Genomic DNA, 23,843 nt, shown 5'->3' on the forward strand with positions numbered 1-23,843 from the left:
GGTAATGTTTCTGCAAAATGGGATCACGTACACCTCTGAGGCCTTCTCTTCTGCCCTATCTGACCCAGCCTGAACTGAGAGCATAGGTTGCTCACTGCTGTCCATGGCAATTTACCCCACCTAGTTCAGGACTGCTGAACTCTGAGAGGTGGTTGTCATTGCTTGTTCCCTCCTCACACACTTTTCAATTCAGCAAAAAGTGCGGAAAACAAAAAAGTAGTTGCCGGGTTGGAGAGATAGTACCATGAGTAAGGCGCTTGCCTTGCATGTGCCCAACCCAGGTTTGACTCCCAGCAGCCCATATGGTCCCCTGAGCACTGCCAGGAGTTATTCCTGATTGCAGAGCCAGGAATGACTCCTGAGCATTGCTGGGTGTAATACCAAAACAAAACAAAACAAAACCCAAACCAAAAAGTCTGACCCAACCAAACAAGTGGCTGTGCTGGGCTATAATTAAATTAGATGTTAAAGTCACTTTTCTTCTCTGTTCAGTTTACACACTGCAAAGTAGGGTGGCTAGAATGAATCACTGCTTTTAAAATTTCCCACATCTATACCACCTCCCTGATTTTGACTATTGGCCACATGTCTCTGTGCTATGTTTACTTAGTCACTTAATTTTCCTTCTGTTGGATCATTTTTAAAATTCTTTGTTATAAAAGGGTAGTTTATAGCACTACCATAAATGAAAAAAAAATCACTGTCACTTCCAATCAAATAAAGGTGAAAAGAAATGAAATATAAATAAAACAATTAAAATAAAACATTTAAAAGTAGGTGGACCTGCTTTCCTGCTGTCAAGACCTGCTCATTCTTTCTCTCCAGTCCTTGTTGTAGAACACTGGGAATTTGAGAGATGTTTGAGAGCCGTGAAATACAAATGGAAACTTACTCTGTGATAAAAAGAATACAGATGAAAATAAAACAAGAAAGGGAACAACCTCACCATGTGATTGATGTGATTGAGTACTGAATTTTTGTAGCATCTAACATCATCTAAGTTCATATTCTATTTTTGGAAAACAGTGCTGAACTATAAAAATAGCTGAAGAGAGGGAGAGCAAAGGAAGATGAGGCATGAGGGAGAGGAAAGGAAGGGAAAGGAAATAAAATTAGAATAAAATGGAATAAAAAATAATATGACTGGGGCCAGATTGATGGTACAACATGTAAGGCACTTGCCTTGTACATGGGTGACTAAGGTTCTATCCCCAGCATCACAAATTGTCCCTTAAGTCCTGCTGCGAGTAATCTCTGAACACAGAACCAGGAGTCAGCCCTGAGCACCACTGGATGTGGCCCCAAGTCCCCCAAAAATATGTCTATAAGGAAGATGACAATGAATATGAAAGAACAGCACTGTTTGGTAGTGTCTTCTGATTTTAAGTTTCATGTCCAAATACTTCATGATGATAGTTGATCCGAGCTACCAATGTGACATCACTGAGTGCCATCAGGTAGAGAATTGACTCTCACCAGCAGACAGAAAGAGAAAGAATGAGCATATCACTGGAAAAAATGGGCCAAAAAAACTTCAAAGGAAATTAACATTTTGTGCATTCTAGAGCTAACTTACAAATAATAAAGATAAGACACTGTCTGTAAATTATTATTATCTAATACACTAGTATTATTATTGTAGATTTTCCTGTGGTCATATCACAGAATTTTGAGTTTCTAATGTCTCTTTAGCCATCATGTTTTATTTTTAATTTTTATTGATTGAGGTTCCATGGTTCATAAATTATTTTAATAATGGTTTCCCATGGACCTAATTCCTATGCCACTCCTGTTACCTGTGTACTGACATCCATCTCTCAATGACCCCTTCTCAGGTCCCCACCTCCCAAATCAAATATGTGGATCAGTTCTCCCATTATGCTACTGTTAGAGCTATGTTGCTACTCACTGTGTATGCTTTAGTCCCATGTCTGAGGGACATTATGCTATATCTATCCCTTTCTTTCTGACTGACTTCAGCTAGCATTATATCCTCTAATTCCTTCCATGTTGCTGCAAAGAACATTATTTTGTTCTTTCTTGGAGGTGCTTAGTATATTATTGTGTATGTATACCGCAGTTTCCTGATCCTTTTATCCATAGTTGGGCATATGGGTTGTTGCTCTAGCTTGGCTATTGTACTAAATGCAGCGATGAACATAGGTGTGCCTTTATCTTTCAAATTTATGGGTTTTTTTGTTTGTTTTAGGGATAGATGCCAAGACAAGGTATCTCTGGGTCATGTGGTAGTGCAATTCCTGTTTTTGGATAGATTTCCATTAAGGCAGAACCAGAGAATATTCCCACTAACAGTGCACGAGGGTTCCTTTCTCACCACAACCTACCCCATGTTTTGTTTTGTTTTTAAAATTAGGAAAACAATGGGTGGGATGGTATTTAAATTGAATCACCATGGAGATACACAATTAAAAAGTTTTTCATGGTTGAGTTTCAGTCATACAATGTTCCAATACTCATGCCTTCAACAGTGTACATTTCCCACCATCAATGCCCCCAGTTTTCCTCCTGACATCCCATCCCCAGCCTGCTTCTGTGGAAGGCACTTTTCTTTTCTCTGGCTCTCTCTCTTTGTCTCTATCTCCCTCTCTCTTTCTCTCTCTCTCCTTTTGAAGCCACCATATTTTAAATGACTGCTGTATATAAGGTACTGAGCTGGGAGTTGTAGAAATAGGAAGACTTTTTCAAGGCATTCCTCATCTTTGGACTGGAGTGATAGCATAGTGGGTAGGACATTTGCCTTGCATGTGGCCGACTCGGATTTGATTTCTCTGTCCCTCTCGAAGAGTCCCACAAGCTACCGAGAGTATCCAGCCCACACGGCAGAGCCTGGCAAGCTCCCTGTGGCATATTCAATATGCCAAAAACAGTAACAACAAGTCTCACAATGGAGACATTACTGGAGCCCGCTCGAGCAAATCAGTGAACAACAGGAGGACAGTACTACAGTGCTATAGTGATGTACAGTTATAGGCACCACTCTCCACCAAATTGTCCAAGATCCTCTACCACTGTTTTCAAGTCACTTCTAGTCTATCACATAGTTCTTCACATACCTTTACTCCCAAACTGCTCGGTAAATTAAGTTTTGTGATCCAGAACCAATATTTATCATTGATATTGTCTACCCTTCCATTTTGTCTTTCTATATACCATGGATGAGTGCGATCACCTGGCATTTGTCTTTCTTCCTCTGACTTATTTAACTTAACATGACATCCTCCAATTTCATGTAGATTATAGCAAACTGTAAAATTTCATCTTTTTTTTATACTCAGGGATGGAGTGATAGCACAGTGGGTAGGGCGTTTGCCTTACAAGCAGCCAACATGGCCAACCCGAGTTCGATTCCTCCGCCCCTCTCGGAGAGCCCGGCAAGCTACCGAGAGTATTCGATATGCCAGACACAGTAACAACAAAGTCTCCAATGGAGACGTTACTGGGCCCGCTCGAGCAAATCGACGATCAACGGGAGGGCCTTTACCTTTACCTTTTTAGGATTCTATTGTGTTTATATACCATACTAAAGCAAATATTTCAATTAATGTCAAGGTATTTGAGACATTATGTCTGAATTAAAAATAGCTGAAGAATCAGTGGATGCCTTGTACTACAGAAAATAGAAAAAAAACCCTTGACTTATGTAATTTTTGAATATGAGAGAGTTTTGGAATCAAAGTTATGAGAGTTTTGGTTGATCCTATAAGGAAAATAGTTGAATTTACTTAGAAGAAATTATTACCATGATAAGAGTTGAACAGATAAGAAAATATTTGGTTCAAAGCAGTAGGGTCATTAAGTCTTTCTACATTTTTTTGTGTGTGTGTGCAGGTATGCAAGATAGTTTCTATTGAACAAAACTTAGAAAGGTGTGGCGGGGAGAGAAAGAGAGGTGTACATGTTCAGGAGAGAACACGGGCGTTTTCAGAGTTGAAATAGAGAGATATGTGTTGAAGAAAGAACATGGGCTTGATAGAGCAAGCTGCCTTCTTAGACTTTTGAGTGAGCTAAACACCAGACTAAAAATGGCTTTTTATGGACCATCTACCATCAACTGCATGTTATGCTATGTCTGCAGTTCATTATCTCTTATTTTACTGTCTGTTCTCTGATGTAGCCATCAGCATTTCCACTCTGAACAGATAAAGAAACTGAGACTCAGTGATGACTATTAACCTGCCCATATTCCTTCTGGTCTGGCCTTCTCAATGACATCTCTCCCTCTAACTTTCTAGAAATAGGTTTCCCTGTCGATGGGCCCAGAGGTTAGGTTAGAACAATTAATTTCTGTTTGAAGTCATGTACGTGTTCATTAGGTATTCATTTCATCCCTGACATTTCTGTGACCTGGTTGCTCAGCACCTCACAGGCTGAAGAAAATACTGTGTCTGTGTTATGTTCACTTTGAACTACATTTGTCTGTTGAAGAGTATTAAGGGAAACTGTTAACTTTGGATGCTTTTTTTCCTTTCTTTCTGAAGAGCTTCTGAAATGTTGCTTGGACAGCAGGTATGTTAATTGTCAACTGTGTTTTCAAGGAAATAACTGGAAATGAGGGTGATGTCCTACTAGGTGATAAAATTATCTGTCATAGGCCCCAAAGTGAATGTCAAGTTCTGAAACACTGGTGAGTGGCTGATGAAAGAAGGCAGTTGAAGCCCTGGCAGATTAGGCTCTGTCATTCTGTAATGTTTGGGGCACAGCAATTCATTTGGTCCATATTAGGAAAACATACGAGAGGAAATCAGAAATCAGTTAATTTCTTACAATAGTGGCTCAAAACTGTAAAATCAGAAGACCACAACCTCAACACTGGCTTGCAACTGATAGCTGATCTCTGTAAACATCTCCTAACTTCTGTAACTGAATTAAGTTTATATCGTCCCAGTTTAACACCCTTAAGTCACAAATCATGGTAAAGCTCCGTCAGCACCAGACTCCTCACTAGCTTTCTATTTCCATCTCTGCCTTCACCGCCACCCCCCATTAAAGTCTCTGCCTCTTCCTAAATAATAATGAACTTCTACTTCCTAGAATGCACTAGATCTTCTCTTTCTCCTCCAAGTTTCTGTATCTCAGAACAGTCTTTGTTCTTTTCTTTGCCCAGGGAATTTTTACTCATCTGTTAGATCTCAGCTCAAGAGTCATTTTCTGCTCAGCCTCCCAGCTGAGGTTGGGTCCCTTTGGGCTATGATTCCAGGGCACTGGCTACTTCTCTCTCTCCGCATAATTGCCACTTTTATAAATTGCTTACTGAGAATATATCTCTCTCATGCAAATACACAGTAAGTGTCATTGTCCCACTTGTTTATTGCTAGGCTTCCTCTAGTATATATTCAATAATCGCATGCTGAATGAAAATAACATGAAACTGGAGATTTAAAAAGCACATAGGAAGTGGGGAGTTTTAAATGTTGATTACTTTGATTTTATCAAAAACTGTTAGATAATTGATATATTTAATTTTTTTCTGGTTAGATAAAAAAAGAAGGGTCTTGCGTTTTTGAAGTGATATTAATGAGTGAAATAGGTTTGGAAAGAGTCACCCATTGACTTCATTTATGGGTTTCTGTATTTCGATGGGGAAGAATGTTCCAGAAACAATAAGGGACTAAATCTCAAATGAAGTCGTAGTAGCTGCATGCTTTTGGAAAAAAATTATTCAGCATTCCTTATCTATAAAATGGGAGTAATTATCTAATATATTGCATTGGATGATTGTGGGAATGAGACATGAAAATTCATGTAAGTCACTTAGTAAAATGTCTAGTACATAGGGATGTGCTCAATAAAAGTCAGCGAGTTCTGCTACAGTTGTTGCTTTTATCCAAGGCAGCATCTTCACTCTGAATCAATGGACTTGATTCATGTGAATTCAGCATTTGAACTTGATTCATGTGAATTCAGCATTTGATAATTTGATGTTGTGAGAGTGGACCAAGACCTCTCCACAGTAACATCATTAGTACATGACTATCTCTTTCCCTCCTGTACAGGAAAATCCCCAAAGCCAAAGCCAAAGCCAAAGTGAAATGGGATCAGAGCACTTACAAATTATTATGAACACACACTCCCTCTAAGGTTTAAACTGTCTCCTGGCCCAAATACTCTGTGGATATAAGTGAATTCCCTTGTTCCTCGGCATGACATCAACGGCATAAAAGCAGTTGATGACACTAGCCCTGGTCCTGAATTCTAGCAGGAAGGAGCATGTCTATTTTTATTTCTAAGTACTAAACAACATCATGGAAAAGGGAGTGAGTGAGGTATTTTGACTTAGACATTGGACATATAGTACATATAGATTGAGTTCTTGGCAGTCAAAATTTTCTCCCTATGTCCTATAATCTCCAAAGGCTTTTTTTTTTTTAAATTTTGATCTATCCGTGGCCATCAGCATCCATGCAGGCATCTTGATCCTGTTACTATCTCTCTGGCCTCTATAATGACTTTTTAAAAAATTTTTATTAGTGAAACACCATGAGGTACAGTTGTAGACTTACAAATTTTTGTGATTGGGTTTCAGTTATACAATGATTAAGTACCCATCCCTCTACCAGTGCCCTTTCTCCACCACCACTAATCCCAGTATCCCTCCCACCCCCCCATCCCCCCATCCCACCCTGCCTCTGTGGCAGGGCATTCCCTTTTGTTCTCTCTCTAGCTTTCTTGTCATGTATACTCTTCCCAAATTCAGTAGGAAGGGGAGCACCTGGGATAAAATCTAGGGGTTTTTAGAGGATTTAATACAGTTGTCTGTCTGCTGGGTAGAGCTGGGCTTTCCTATGTTTACTTTCCTCTTGAGACTCTGTTCTACTTTGGTTCTGGTTTGGGGGCCAAACCTGGAAGGAGTTAGAGCGTACTCCTGGTTCTGACTCTAGGCGGTACTGGGAGGCCAGAAGAGGGAAATCTGGATCAGCAATGTACAAGACAAGTGCCCTGTATTCTCTTTCCAGACAGACACTCTGAATTTTAGAGGGAGATGCTAGTGTACCTGGAAGATTTGATCATCTGTAGTCCTCAGTTTGATCATTGGCAGAAGAGTGCTGTTGGAGTGGTATTGTGCAGAGGATTCAATGTTAAAAATACAGAAAAATTTGAAGAATTAGCTCTCTCTTCACACTTAGCAGGTACATTAAAATATAGGAGCTGAGGCTCTTGTAGTAACCTTCGATTTCTATCTTCATCAAAAAAACCTTCATTGTGATACACGGAAGATAATTCAACACAAAGGTTTGATCCTGTGTTCCAGATTCTACAACTCCTGGTGATGTGTAAAACCAGGATGCCAGCCCATATCTATTTGCTCTTGGCCATTATTCCCCACCTCATATCCCACTAACTCCCAGGACTCATTTTGCTCTCTTCAGCTCTTCAATATACATAGTTCACAGGCATCCCACATCTGTCTATCTCCATCCCAACATCATCTCGATACTCTAAAAAAATCATGTTCCCTCCAAATTACCCTGCAAAAAAACGCCTCATACTTTCCTGTCTTGTGGCTATTACAGATGCCAGTCTGTCCAGAAGAGCCTCTCCTCTTCCCCAAGGCTACCCTTTTTAGTTACTGTTTGCCTGACTGTCTCAAAGACACCTTCCATCATGCCCATTCAAGCTAAAATGCTTCCATCCCTGTCTTTTCCACCCCTCCAGATTATGACCTATAAAGCATTAATCCACTAGATAATTTTATTTCTTTTCCCCAAAAATGGCCCATCTCCTTTTCGAGGCTCCAGCAGAACAGAGAGCATGTCTTCTTGGCTTAGTGCCGTGTCCCTGGCACCTGATATAACTCGTAACACAGAGGTGCTCTTCTATTATGTATCAGGTGGATGAATGAATGCATGGGTACCAGGGAGGAAAAAGAGGTAAGCATCTGGATAAGACCAAAGGAAAAAGATTTCAGTTTGCTGGGAGAGGGATCTGGCCACCTGCTTGTCCCTCTTTTGGCTCCTGAAGAATGCCAGCTACCTATGAGGCAGGGACCCTTTCAAGCATGCAATCCACATAAAAGCACATCTTGTAGGCAGGGGAAATGGGCGGATAGTTGCTAATTGCGACTTCCAACTGGGCTGATCTTTCAAAAGTTCGAAAGGCGCCTGCCTCCAGAAATCCAAAATCCGAGGCTGCTACTGCTGCTGAGACTGGTGAAGGAGGGTGCGCTTGGGCGCCTTTCGGGCTGGCACGGAGAAGCCACATCTCATCCTCCCTCCTCCCCCCAACTCCTCTCCAAGAGAGGAAGCAATGCAGATGGAGACGAGAAATAAATATTCCTGCCTGCTCTGTGCCACTGCAGACGTTTTCCAAAATGTCTGGCTTGGACCATGAAATCAAGCCCACCCAGGAAAAGGAGGCGCTCAGCGGGAGAAAGAGGGGGAAAGGGTGGCATATTTGTCGATACTTGTCAGCTTTCTGGGGGGCAGAGCACATGGCTCAGACTTGGCAGCCCTGCTGAGGTGGGGATGTGGTAAGTGCACAGTAATACTTGAAGAATCGAATCAAAAATGGGAACAGAGTGAGGGGAATCATGCCAGGGTGTCAGCATTCTCCCTACACCGTGGTCTAGGTGCCCAGGATACCTAACTGGCTCTCTCCTGATTGAGCCTAAGGGTCTCTTCACGGCACCAGTAACCTCTGCTCAGCCTCTCTCCCTCGAGGCTGCTCCTGGGTAATGAGCACAATTGGCTGCAGGAAGTCATGAAAGGCCCTTTGGAATTTGGGCAGGAGCTCAGAATCCGTGCGTGGAGAGATTCCTGCCACTGCTAAGAACAGCTCAGGCTCTCCAATACTGGAATACCAGCAGGAGATGAGAACACAGGCTGCAAATGATAAGTGGGTGCTTTTGGCCTGGGGATGGCCAAGTGTGTGGGAGAAGTGTCACTAAGGAAGGGAAGTTACAGGCACCAGCAACAGGCACCAAAGTGTTCTTCAGTTACGGTGACTTCTCTAGTCTGTGCGACTGCAAAATGTCTTCGAAAAAGGAGACGAGAGGAGGGAGAGTTTCAGCTTGAAAACTGCACAGGAGAAGCTAGGTCTACTTTTTTCCTAATCCTGCCATGACAATCTTCCCAATCTTCCTCCTGGTGTGGTTTTGATATGGCTACCACTGAACTGGTTCTCTGGGTAAGTTAGGAAGGAGGTGGGCCCTTGGGGGAGATGGACTTCAGTTCAATGAAGAGCAAAGGGACTTTCCAGGTTTACACTGGTTGAAGTCCAGTGCAGTAAAAGTACTTGCTCAAATGAAGACTCAGAGCAAGTGAGAGATTTTTGTGGGTGTCAGAGGAATGTTTCACTGAAATGTTGCATTTATTTCTGCCTCTTTTTCATCATTTCCATGATTTCACTGAGGAATGAAGATTATCAAGTATTTCCTACTCATGTGCTGTGCCTAAATCCTTCTTGATGAATTGTCCCTACTCATTTGCCCATCTGCCTTCTAGTGCCAGGCAGTTGCCAGTGAATCCCACTTGCTCCAGAAAGCCATTAAGTGGGGGCGTTTGCACAGAGGGGAGCTTCCAGAAGACCAGAGTTCCTTTCCTTACTCTGTCCCATTGCTGTGTGACCTTAGTCAGATCACCCTTCCCCGATCACTCTTCCCTAAGTCTTCCTTTTTTTTTTTCAAATAAATGAACTAGAGGGCTAGGGGCTGGGGGTACAGCTTAGCACCAGTGTGGTTGTCTTGCTTATGTGAAGCCCTGGGTCGCAAAAATCCCCTAGCCCCCAAAACAAAAACCAAACAAAAGCCAAAGTCCAACTAAGGTTGGGGTTACACAGATATCCTTTCAGGTATGACACATTATGGATGACTCATAGAGTGAAGTCAGAGAGAATTCCAATTTTCACCATGCTCTGCTTACCCTGCATTTTTCCAATACATTATGGGACCAGGACCATCACACGTTGGGAAGTAGGTATAGTCCTTCTGCATAGGAAAGTCAGTGCTTCATATCACTGTGAGATGGGCGTGGAATGATGTGAATGCTATCTAGAAAAGGTTTTAAATGTTCTCGCTCTACAGTCCCTTTATTCCCAGGAAGCTAATGTCTGAGCTGAGAAAACTTCGGGTAAACTTGAACTTGTGTATGCAATCTAGCATATAATAATTATGACAACGATGTTTTATTAGTAATAGCTGCCATTTCACTGAGGTCTACTCTGTGCTAGGCTAGCGTCAGATGAAAACACTGAGATCTGCCCATAATCTTCACTCTAGCACACCAATGAAGTTCCAGCCCCTGTTGCCATACAATACTGGTGCGACCACAAAATGCAGATACGCTCCCAAACCAAAATGGCATGATAGGCCCCTCCCCCAAGCCCAAACTAAAATCCAAAGGAAATTCACGTTAGATAGGACGAGTCACCTGTTCATGCTAATTCAGGTGCAAAGATTTAAACGTAGTTCTGGCGAATGCCAGGTACAATGATGAGCTACTTCCAAACCTGTGTTTGGTCTTTCCCTGAATGTTAATGTCTGTTTTAAGGCACCTTAAATAGTGGGTTCTAAACTTGTTGCCTTTGGAGTGGTCTAGTTAGAGGGAAACAGCTGGTCACAAGCCAGCAAGCACACTGCTGCCCAAAGCACCCAGAGCAGTGCCCACCTAACTCCAGCAAAGGTGGGAGAACCAGGCCTGAAGCAGAATATTTATATTGACCCTCTCCATGGGTTCTTTAGTGCTAGAGAATTATTTTTTAGAGAAATTTTATTCAAAAGAAGAGAAAAGAAAATGTGCTCAAGAATCAGCTTCTCCAGAGAAAAGAGAGTCCCCTCCCCCACCTCCCATGACTTCAAAAAAAGGAATGTCACAGTCAAGTGAGTTCACAGGAAAGTCCACAGAGGAACATGATACCTACTTAGAGAGAATTCAGTTGATTTTTGCCCAGGGTCCACTCAGTTTTATACCCATAACCTATTGTAGTGCAGAATTTGGGTCTCTGATAATGTTTTGATTTGATCATCTACTCCACAGATTAGAAATTAAGTGTACATCAGCACCAGTGAGTGAGTAAAGCATCTAAGGGACAGGCATATATACCTGATCAGTGCAGAGCTCTAGGGACCTCTCCTGCTGACCATTGCTCTATACAGACATATACTCTGTGTGGCCATGTGATAAGGAGAGCCTCAGAATATGAGTGTCTCTGGGAGTGTCTTCCAATTCTTAGCTAATCCATTAAATCTTAACAAATCCAGTAAAGAAAACTGTACCTGCATCTACACAATAGAGTACTATGTAGTAGTTAGAAAGGATAAAGTCATGAAATTTACATGAAAGTGGTACTACATGCAAAGTATCATGCTAAGTGAAATAAGTCAGAAAGAGAGGGACAGGCATAGAAAGATTGCATTCATCTGGGGAACATAAAGTAACAAAATAGGAGACTAACACCCAAGAATACCTGAGATAAATACCAGGAGGTTTACTCCATGGCTTGGAGGCCAGCCGCACACTCTAGGGGTAAAGGCTGACCTCCAAGCCAGATAGAGAAGGGAGCGCCAAATAAAGGGTGTTGAGAAGATCCGCCCAGGATGGGAGATGCATGCTGAGAGTAGACTATAGACCAAACATGATTGCCACTCAATGCCTCTTTTGCAAACTACAGCACCCAAAAGGAGAGAGAGAACAAAAGGGAATGCCTTGCCACAGAGGCAGGGAGGGATGGGGGGGGGGGAGAGGGATAGAGGGGGAGGAGGGATACTCAGATCTGTGGTGGTGGAAAATGGGCACTGGTGGAGGGATGGGTACTGGATCATTGTATAATGAAACCCAAGCACAAAAATTTGTATGTCTACAACTGTACCTCATGGTGTTTCAGTATAAAAAAAAAAAAAGAAAACTGTACCTGATAAAGTAAGGAACAAACAGAACATGTTTCAAACTCCATCTGACCTGTAAGTTGCATTAGCAACCTCTAAATTAATTTTATACATTTAGATGCAGAAATGGTGGCTCAGAACTAGGAACTGTTTTATCTAGCAAATGAAGGTGGGCTCAGACCAGGAACTCTTGGGATAGAAGCCCAAACAGACGTGTGTGTATGTACATGTGTGGGCATATCCACATACACATTTTATATTCACAAATTAAATGGCAATAATTTTTTGGGATTGCCTGCTGTTAAGAAATGCTACTCTTCTCTTGGTGTTACTGTCATCCATTCGTTGTTGACCATATTTAACATTCATACACACAATATAAAACCAAAATAACATAATAACATTCCTCACTCAAGAAAAAAAAATCCAATCCGGGAAAGCTCTTCACTTACCGTAAATGACAAAAAAGAAGAAAACAAGGTCCCTTCATCATATCTGGATAATTTTGCCAGTACTCCTTCCAAGATAGTAACAAACTAGTAAAATGGCAAAAAAGAAAAATAATTATTGTTTCAAATGATAATTGTTAACAATATTAAACAACATTCCCAATCAGAGGGAAATAAGCATTGAGTTCCCTGCCCATTTTTGTATTCTATTACTTGATTCCCGCCTTTGGGGAGAGGAATAGAATCCCTTTACATGAAAATATTTGACTTATCCGGCTTTCCCTTCATTATTATGTGATTGCAAATATAGAGTGTTACAGAAGTGCAAAGTGACAAAATATTATTGAGTTGCATATAGCATGCGATAATATTAAATGCACTTTTCAAAATCCAAAACTGCGCAAAGCAGTTTTTATGTTACATATTAGCACTACATTTAATCCAATCTATTTTTATTTGTATTTTATCAGTAATTTGGGGAAAACAGAAGCTAAGCACTGGCAAATATAAATGTCTTCCCATTCAGCATTACTTAGTTAAAATTCTATAATTCATGAGGGTGACTGAAATAGCTTTATCTGACTTTTATGTTTTATTATGACTCTCGCTGCATGTAAAACTAGAGGAAAGGGGGTTTTCATGATGGCAGAATTCCTTATTACCGTTTAACTTTCTGTATTTTAAAACCTAACTTTGTCAGTGCTGAAAACAAAACAAACATTCCCTGCACAACCTAGTGCATCATTTAGGGACAAATTCTTATTAAGCTAACACATGCCACCTCATCAATTCGTCTTCACACGACTCAAAATCATCAGAAAAATCATTCTATGTGAGGCTGGGTGACGTACAATCTTGTTTCGTGAGAAATACAAGTATCCAGCTCAACTTTTTAACGTGTTACATTTTAATGGAAATGTAGACATAACAAAGCAACATTCACAATCAAACATTTCACCTGAAGTTGAAGGTTACCTTTGCCACCAAGAGTGTTATCATTTCTTTAACAGTTTCTTCAATTAGTTCATCTATTTTTGAATGGTACTGATGCTGAAGAACACAGAAAGACAAATATTAGCATGTTTGGGAGGTGATGGCATTACATTCGTCAGTAATTTTTAGACAATGCAATTTATAAATAAAGCCTGGTCTGCAGACCTAGTTTATTTCCCTCATCCCAGAAGCATCTGTAAGATTATGACTCCAGGCCTTTGATGAAGAGAGATCTGAAGCTCTTAAAAAAATTACTAGACACATTGTTCTTCACCCAGGGCTTTCCTTGATAGCTTTGATATGTGTAGACACAAACACACATTTACAAATAGCATGCATGGATGGCTTAATGGCTTCTCAGTGTGTTGAGCTGGGTTTTATTTTTTTTGCAAGAGTCTATAATAATTTAATACAGGGGGTGAAAAATTATCTGTAGAAAACTGCAGGGGAATGAGACTTAAACTTAGAATTCGTTTAAAAAGAATCAAAGGCACTGCGACTGATTTTGCAAAACTGTTCTTAAAACCTTCAGATACTTTCACTAATTCCTCAGAGCTCCTCCTTTATATATCCAGGTGTTGATTCAATCTCAGGCAGTGTCTCTATTTAGACCCTTGAGGAAACCACTCTTTTTCTTCATTTCTGAATAAGCAGACGCAGGCGTAAAGCCTCTGCTTAGAGATGGCTTCAAAGATTTTAAATTTCTCTAACTGCTGCTGTTGATTAAATTTAAATAGTAATGCAAAAACAAACCCCCACACAAACAAAAATCTGCTTTTAATGCCAGAGAAAAAGGAAAATTGATTTCAACAGAAACTATTATATGCCAGTTTCTTGACATTTATTAGATCATTTTAGTATCCATTTGAATTATTCCTAATTTTATTAATAAAAAACAACAATGCAAAACATTGCTATTTGGAAAAGAAAATGAACTTACCCACTCTTTAGCAAACTTTCAGAAGGATGGTTAATTAGGAATAGAAAAAAAGGAATAGTGCAAATAAAAATTATGACAAAAGGACATATGAGAAAACAAAAATTCACATATCACCAAAAAAACTATGAAACCATAAAGAAATAATAAGCCATCATAATATGATTGGACATTCTAATAACTGGTGATTAGAATTATTGAGAGAAAGAAAAGGAATGTGAATTAAGTTAAAATATTTAAAGTCTCAAGGAAATTTGATCTGGAATTAAAATACCTACATAAATCTCAGCACAAAGCAGGAAGTAAAGTTGCCTAAGAAAATATGGCTCAGAATTTTCACATGAAAACAGCTGAAAAAAGAAAATCAACAAACAAAAAAATCCATAATAATACCATGGACCCAAGACCAAAGAGAAGGAAAGATTATGAATTGTGGAAGAGGACTGAACTAAATTCTGTAATAATATTTAGGTCTGTTGTTACTCGATGATGATGATGTTATTTAAAAACCAGGTCCCAAATCTTTCTCTTATAATTTATTCTTAGATACACAGATTTATTATGAAGATCAAGTGAGGAAAGGGAGAACACCATAAAATATATGACCCTGTTGTACAAACCTAATGAATCTTAACCCATATCAGCATACTGCTAGAAGGATTAACTGGGAAGTGGCATAAACCTGAAGCTAAATGCAAAAGCTATTGGCAAATTTCTCTCCTAGAAACACAAAGAAAGAAATAAGAGAAAAAAGAATTCAGGAATATTGACAGGGCTCCAAATTCATTTTTAGGTCTTGAGATAAGATCCAGCATCACACACTCAGTTTCCTTCCTCATGTGACTGCCTCGCTCTGCTAGATTTTCTTGGGATTGCTAGAATGATTCAAATCTATTAAATTAATTATGAGATTGAGCTAACTCGAAAAAGCTGGTTGTAGGCAAGCGACAAAAGTTATTAAGACTAGAAATGCTTCCCTGACATATTTGGATGAAATGGCAACCAGCTAAGAGCAATTTGTTCTTTACCTACAAATATCTGGGCTCTTGGTATCAATCAGCAGTTAACAACGTCATTCTTTTTCAATGGACAAACAAGCTTCCTTTTCTGAAGGAGGGAATTTCAAATGTTTTCATTCTATAAGGAGTGAAAAGGAAACTGTTTGCAGACACGATTTAGAGCAGTGTTTTTCAGTGGCAGGTCTGCAGACAAGGGCTGGTCTGCATAAAAGGCTGAAAAACCCTAGTTCAGAGAGCCTCTTCTCACCATCAAGTTTGCCATCCAAAACTTGGGTCTGACTTCTCTCCAGGGTGTCCCACTGTCTGCCCCTTTCACTATATGCTAATAAAAGTGATGTAACCTTTTCACTATATGCTAACAAAAATGATCTAACCTCCAGTCCTCTCCACATTTTTTACTGTGTTTAGTTATCTTTGTTCCAGAGAAATCTTGAACTATCAAACTCTTGTAGTTCTTATTTCCACCATGAGACTAGAATTTTCCTTTATGTGATTATAGCAATTATCTTTACCACACAAAGTAATGAAACAGTCCATATGAACATAGTTTAGAAACTTAGAAGTGATGTATGATACAATGCAATTACTAATACAGTTATCAAAATGATTATCATTGTGGTTAAATGAGTACATAGACTTTCAAAACTCATGTCTTTATATAATTTACTCTATGTCAGTTACAATATGAATTAAGCAAGATATATTTTAGGAAAGGTAGTAGGACAGGGTAAAAATCTATTCTATTTATTATGGAGTAAAGATGTAAATATTAAAGAATCTCCAATTCTTAATCAAGTAAGTACAAAATACACAAATCCATTTTATCAGATTCTCCTGAGGCTGATTTGATTAACTTGCTTATCTGAAGCAATAGTGAGTACTCTGTCCTCACTTTTTGCTCTATCTTGAGAAATATATAACTCTTTGCATATGTAAAACTTCAGAGAGAGATCTTTTAATTACTTTTCTCTCTACAAGTGTATCTGGTCACCTAATCTCTTGTGGCCAAATGGATATCCTAATATACATACAAAGAAGCATCCTTCCAATTGTTGTTTATCACAGACTCTTCTTCTGGTCACCTTGTATTGACCTGGTACATTATATTTTGATGGGGATGGGAAGGAAACTACTGAGCTTCAATGACACGGTAAGTTCACTTTAGCTTCTTCTGCTGAGCTAAATAGCTGCAAATTCACAATCAATTTGTGAAAATCATTCCACTTGACTTCCTGTGCTGCACATTTTGCCTTGTCATGGAACAGATTGTGTGTATGTTGTCTTTCTGTTAAGACCATCTGACCTTGGAAATGAGATGAAAACACACTAGACCAAGTGAGAAACTACTTAATACACAATTTCCTGTCTAGTCACAAATTTTAATGAAAAAATAAATATTTAAGATGGAAAAGTATGGTTAACAAATGTTTTAGCAGCTGCCTTTAGATAAGACTTCATTGCAATGATGAAATTTAGGAAGTGGACTGGAAGTTGAAGGGGATTGTGTCACCTGGCCAATATTTAGTATTTAGAACAGACAGAAGGAATTGGAATTTAGATAGACACAGGTAATAGTAGTTAGATCTATATGCACTAACTAGCACATACTCACGAATAAAAACATTAAACATTAGTCTGTTCTCTAGTTTCAGGATATTTTTAGTCATCCTTGGCTGATTTAATTTGAGCAATTCAGTTTTACTCTGGAGATGTATATTCCATTCCACAAAGGGGGTAAAAATAACAAGAAAAATTTGCATGACTGAGACTTCCCACTGAAATTGTGTTCAAGGTCACAGTCACAAAACAAGACCTTAGAGAAGAAATGCAGCCGAATGTAGTCATTTTGTTCAGTATGGTTTCTTTAATAACACTGATGAGGAAAAGCAAATCCTGGCTTGTATTAAACAAAAGGACACTAAAGGAACTGGCATTGTTAAATGTTGTTCCTTTTTTGTTGTTGTTTTGGGGCCATACCTGGCAATCTTCAGGGATTAATCCAGGCTCGGTACTCAGGAATACTTCCTGGCGGACTTGGGGGACCATATGGAATACCAAGAATGAAACCCAGGTCAGCTGTCATGTAAAGCAAGTGCCCTACATCTACACTATTGCTCCAGCTCAATGTTGTTCCATTTAAAATTTAAGTTTCCTCCTTTCCTTAGTACCACCAAGGTGGTCCAGATGATCCCTGGCACCTCAGGATTCGAGCAACACCATATCTATGGGTCCTCACATTCAATTGCCATCCTAGCTGGGAATGGTTCCCTTTATATCCTGGCCCCCTGAGCAATGCCTGGGAGCCGCCCTCTGCCCCCCAGATTAAAAATTTTAGTTTCCAAATACCTATCAATAACATTACACGGGGGCCTGCAATATGTATTTACAGATATTGGTTATCTGGCTTTATTCTAACTATTCTCAGATATTTGTCATTCTAAAACCAGAGGAGGTCTCACTTCCTACAAGTTGGTCACTTAGATGTCTCTGAAAGAGACATACTAAAGGTAAATGGCAGAGCAGGTCTGTCTCTCTGGTGTGACTTAAGAAACAAAGGCTGTTTATCTTACCCAGTGTTGCTTGGGGGCCTCCAAGGCAGTTTCTAGCAAAGTCAGGGGTGGGGGTGGGGTGGGAAGCAGGCTCTATTGAGTATTGAACTAACATTAGCTGCATGCAAGGTATGTCTCTCAATCACTCTACCATATCTCTGGCCCCTATGTGCACTATTTTAGGGAAAGCAATCGTAATAGTCTTTAATAAAGCTCAAGTTGCTGTATCTTGTTACAGTTTGAACACCACATTGGAACTGGAGACTTAGCAAAGAGCTATACTTTTAGTCAGGGCACACTCACAAAATTAGCATACATGATGATTACTTTTGTTGAAAAAGTAACATTGAATCATTCAAAGGGCGAATATATAAAGTATTTTCTACAATACTTTATCAAATTAAACAATGCCCAGGATTGGGGATGTAGGCTCAGTGATTGAGTATATATTTTGCACGTGTGGTACCCTGGTTTTAACTCTGGCTTTACACACGCATACAAAAAAACAAACCAAAAACTGTAGCACACCTGTAGCACTGTCCTCCCGTTGTTCATCGATTTGCTCGAGCGGGCACCAGTAACATCTCCATAGTGAGACTTATTGTTACTGTTTTTGGCATATCAAAAACGTCACGGGTAGCTTGCCAGGCTTTGCTGTAAGGGCGAGATACTCTTCGTAGCTTGCCAGGATCTCCGAGAGGGGTGGAGGAATAGAACCCGGGTTGGCTGTGTGCAAGGCAAACACCCTACCCGCTGTGCTATTGCTCCAGCCCCAAACCAAAAACCACAAGCAAAATAGATTAATGTTCAGAAAGAAAGACACAGTTATTTAAACTAAAAGATGTAACTGTTTGGGTATGTTCAAGACAACTTTCTCATCTTACACGTACTCTCTAACTCTGACAAGCTACATACTTCTCAGGCTGTATGTTACATACCCTGTCCTTAAGTTGACAAGGACAGCAAGGTACTAAGTGTAAGTAAACTGCTGACAGTCACACATTTTGGTAGTTAATATGCAAGGGTCCATACTACACAGAACTTTTTCTTCTAGAAAACCAGAACTTTTAAGGTTTAGCCAACATCATTCCTCTCTAACACAGGTAACAAACATGTTACTTTCCGTCATGTATTGCCAACTGAACTTGTCAGTTTGACCTAATGAGGTTTATAAATCTTTTCAAATTTCCAAGTAACTTTGTGTAATAGTATTTGTTTTCTGGGAAATGGCTCTATAGTTTTCATCAGATTTTCAGGGGAATCTCTAAGAACAGCAACCCTGGATTCTGCTCCTTTCTACTATAGTTCTCATGCATCCAGCTCAAATAGGAAAAGTTAAAAGCAGAGTGAACTAGATTATTAAGGTTTTTTAGCTGCCTAACCAGATTTGTGGGTGTTCTTTCAAGATGACCACAAATGAATCAGTGTAAAAAGGGATTATAAAAGTTGCTGGGCAGGGGAGTTGAAACCTGAAGTCAATTCTATTATAGAAAACCTACCTAAACCCAGAATGGTGTCATCTTGGAGAAACTGTTACAATGGGAATTTTGAGGTACTTTAAAGGAAAATGGATAATTTACATTCTATAAAACTTAAAATATCTTTTGTTCTATACAGGATATTACCAAGAAAGAGAACAAAAGAAGTATTGGTTAACATATGATGATGGCTTAGTATCCAGAATATAATAGGAACTGTTACAACTAAACAACAGACAGATGACCAAATTTTAAAATGAGTAAGGAGTTTGAATGGACGTAACTTCAAAGAAAACAAACAAATGGTCAGTAAGCACAGAAAAGATGTCAGCATCACTGAAAACCAAACTCACAATAGCGTATCATTTTATGTGCACTAGAAGAGTCATAATAAAGAAGGTGACAGGAACTACTGACAAAGTTGTAGATAATATGTTTTCTCATTTGGTGAAAATAATATAGAATAGTGCAGCCACTTTCCAAATCCTGGCAATACTTTAAAAAGTTTAACATCGAGTAACTATGTGACCTACCTATTCACTCCTAGTATAAAGTCTAGAGAGTTGAAATCATGAGAAATTGTACATGAATATTCATGGTAGCATTATTAATAACAGCTAAAAAGATGGAAACAACTCAAATGCCTACCAGATGAACTGATAAAATGTGAGATAGAATAACTCTTACAGTAGGATATTATTTGGTCACTAAATAGAAAGAAACACATATGCTACAATATGTATGAATCTTGAAAACATTATGCCATGTATTTAAAGGCCACACATTCAACAACTCCATTTATACAAAATGCAGAAAATAGGCAAATCTTAGTAGGAGAAAGAAGAGTGATTACTTGGGAGGTGAGGAGGGACTGATAGGAGATTACTAAAGGGTATGGTTTAATTTTCAGAGTAAAGAAAACACCCTGTAATTGATTGTGGTAATGCTTGCACAATTTTGTGAATATACTAAAAATGATTAAGTCATGGAAAGGATTGATTTTACACTATATAAACTATATCTCAATTAAAAAAGATAGTCTGAGCAAGAAAAGGTCAAAGGGATTAGAACTCTGGAAAGCTTGAACTTAAAGTAAACTTAATAAATTTTGGAGATCACAAAAAACACAAAGTTTGCTAAGTGTGTTCTGCGAAGTCTATAGCACTGTGCAGAATCCCCTAGAGGAGATGGATAGTTGGGTGGAAAATAAAACACCAGAAGTGTTGAATGTTGAGAAACAAGGTAGTTTGGGCTCTGAGTATCCTCTCTCTTGGGCCCCGTCCCTTTAATTCATTCACAGAAGTTCTACTTTTATTTGTGTACCTGTTAGCCTTTTTGGTTAAGTGCTAAATGTAAATGCTGCAGCTGAAAATAACTTGAATAAAAGCAGAATGTGCTCTCTGTTTTTATTTGCAAATGAGAAAACTAAGGACACAAGTAGCCAAATAACTTCACCAAATTCAGTTTGCCAAGTCAGGACAAGAACTCAGGTATCTGAACACTGAATCCAAGCCTTTTTGCGGGAGCATTCTTTCATGCCCAAGCCATGTCCTTAGTCTATAACTGCACCCTCATATCAGTTGTTTGCAAAGTGTGGTACCCAGACTTGAAGACCCACATCACAAGGATTTTGTCAGAAATGCAAATTCCTGGACCACACCTCAGACCTAATCAGAATGGCTAGGGTGAAAAGCCAACAGTTGGGTCTGATGCATACTGAAATTTGAAAACCTCTGCTGCAGATTATTCATAAGCAGAAGCTGAGGAGGACCTGAGATCCCTGCATCAGAATACAATGCCTAGAAATGAACCCTCAGGGAAAGGTCCTGACAAAAACAAAAACAAAAACAAAAAAAACCAAAACCACCACCACCAACAAAACAAAACAAAACAAAACAAAACCAGTCAGGGACAGAAACTAGCACGGATGGCTGAGGAAACTGAGTTGGGGGTGGGAAGGAGAAACAAAGTTGGAGATGATCTTGCCAGGAAGAGAATACCACCAACCCACATTTTAAAATGGAAGGTGCCGAAAGAGAAAAATAAATAACGAATAAGGAGCAAATATAATTTAGTAAAAATTCTGAACATATAAGGCTGGTATCGAAAGATCTGATTTAGGAGCAATTTATGCCAATTGGCAACAACATGAGAGTTGCCAGAAATGTTTCTGAATTAATTCTAAATTGGTATATGAATATCTAGCTGGCTTGAGGCCATCAGAGAAAAATGATCATGATAGTCTTTAATCAAGCCCAAGTTGCTGTTTCTCTCTCCTTTACATTTTAAATATCACTTTGGAATTGGAAACTTAGCAAAGGACTAAACTTTTGGTCAGGGAACATTCACAATCAACTCAGTGTAAGGAAAATTAAGGTCTGTGAGTTTTTGAAATTCAGAATCTGCTGGCGGAGGACTGGGAAGCAGGGTGATCTAACATTAAATATCCTGGCGGTTGCTTGATGCAAGAAAAAGAACTCTCCTGCTGTCCAGATGTTCAAAGTGCAAAGATGCACTTCAAATGTGAGAATAACTTGCATTCTGGCAAACAGATCTGCTAAAGATACCAGCCTAATAAATAAGGTCATCAAATGTCACTTAACTTAAAGGAACTTTATGGCAACCCCAACTGCAACCTAGAATCACTTCCAAGTGAATGATATTTTTATCAGTATATGACCTGGAAATTTACTTAACAAACAGACACCAAAGAGTCATCTGTGGCCTAATCCACAAATGTTAGAGTATATTTCTGAAATTAGTAGACTTATGTAGATGGAAGGAATTGTGAAGTTTTCTTCTACATGATCAATGGAGGGGAGGGGGTGGAATCTGTATTTTTTTTTTACCTCTTGGCCCATTTCCATGCTGCAAAGTTTTGTTGATTGAGCTTTGGCATCAACCATAACATTAAACATGGTGCATATTGACTGTGGGACTCGAAAATCTGTTGATCGACTGGTTTTTTGCAGCTTAACTTCAAATGCAATCCTGGTTCTATTAAAACAAAATAGGAAAAGACCAATTCAGCATTCAGATGGCAGCAGGTGGAGGAGACATTTTCTGAGAGGTCAGTGAAAAAGAAAATTGAAGGCTGTAATCAGTTTCAATCAACAATGACTTCACATGTGTTCTTTTTTAAAACGAGTTTCCCAACTAAGGAAGGTCTATTCATGGGTACAGCCAAATAAACCCTTCCTTTCTCTTCCAGTACATGGAACACCTGTAGCTTGGTATATTTCTGTCTATAGTTTACATGGTATGGAGAATTCTAATTGCAGGAGAATGGAGAAATGAACAAAAACCCAATAATAGTACTATTGCATATATGTTTTCTCATATTCGCAACCGTCTACCTTGAATCGCTGAATGGAAAGAACAAAACAAAAGAAGTTTCTAATCTTCAAAATCTGATGATTGAGCATAATCTTAAAGGACATTTCCCCATGCTATTTTTTTTTAAAAAAAAGACTGAAGTGAAAAACAACTGGCTTATTAGAGAACAACAACAACAAAACATAAGACGGCTATCTTTGGGGAAGAGAGTAGAACTAGAAAGAGCAATATTGGGGGAAATTGACTGTGCTCGTTTGTCGTTGCTTAATGTGTTCCTTTTGCAATAAGAAAACATTAGCTTAATGATTTAAATGGAATAATGTATTTACTAATTTAAGAATAGTGTGATGATAGTAACATAATTCTGGCATAGGTTAAATTATGATCCCAACTATTCACCAATCGCTCACATGAAAAATCTCGTTGAACATGACTCTCTAGTAAGGCAGGTGCAAGATCTAATCCTTGGTATCAGAATTACAGGTCTTATTTTAAAGGTCCCAGGGAAGAGGGTCACATTATCACATCATAAAGAAAAGCACCTGGTTACTGAGTAGTTTGTCTTCAAGCTCCTTTCAGCATCATTCACTGTCAGGGGTTTGAGATCATGCAGCCACCAGGAAAGCACTGCTTTAAGAGGTATTTGTAGCAGTTTTCTAACAGTGCATAGGAGGACCACACAGCTAGTTAGCTCAGGAAATGATGCCAGCTTGCTAACACACCCTGGGTGCATGCAGGGAAGCCAAGTATAATTTCTAAGGTTGGAAGCCCAGTTCTTAAGAAAAAAAAAACTTAAAAAAAATAACACTCCTATATATTATATGATCATGTTAAAGATAAATGTATCTTGGCTTCTAAAGACTCCATGCACCGCAGTAGCTTTCTAATCATGATGATCATTTTAAGCTCCGCTGAAAATACATCCTTTTCTGGATTTATGAAAAGGGAGCCTAGTGGGGACAGAGTTGGATCGGTCCCTGAGCTGATCTTTGGAGGTTTGTGTGCCAGTTCCGGCCCCATTTGAGAAATGGAAATGCTAAACCGCTCCTTTAGGATGAAGTAGTCATCTTCTGTTTTCACAGGAGAACTGTTCAAAGCCCTTGGCGCGTGGGGCTGTGAAAAAAGGAAGCCGAATGCTGAATTATTATGCCTGAGGGCTCTATGGGACCAAAAAGTCAAGAACAGAGAAGTCACTTAATCTAACTCACTCTCCTTGCGTTGGGATGCCTTGTTTTGTGAGAAG

General features: G+C 39.2%; 1 protein-coding gene across 9 annotated transcripts in view; it reads right to left on the reverse strand.

The window, feature by feature from the left end:
• Positions 1-23,843, reverse strand: part of CADPS (calcium dependent secretion activator) — a 550,520-nt gene that overhangs the window by 65,391 nt on the left and 461,286 nt on the right. For all 9 annotated transcript variants that reach the window (XM_056129049.1, XM_056129048.1, XM_056129052.1 and 6 more), the window contains 3 exons: positions 22,114-22,261; positions 13,264-13,338; positions 12,292-12,375 (listed from right to left, as the gene is read on the reverse strand). In XM_056129049.1, the coding sequence (XP_055985024.1) occupies positions 12,292-12,375; positions 13,264-13,338; positions 22,114-22,261 (307 nt within the window). The remainder of the gene's footprint in view (positions 1-12,291; positions 12,376-13,263; positions 13,339-22,113; positions 22,262-23,843) is intronic.

The sequence above is a fragment of the Sorex fumeus genome, unplaced genomic scaffold (assembly GCF_029834395.1).
Source record: "Sorex fumeus unplaced genomic scaffold, SorFum_2.1 ptg000072l, whole genome shotgun sequence".
In the NCBI taxonomy this organism is placed as follows: Eukaryota; Metazoa; Chordata; class Mammalia; order Eulipotyphla; family Soricidae; genus Sorex; species Sorex fumeus.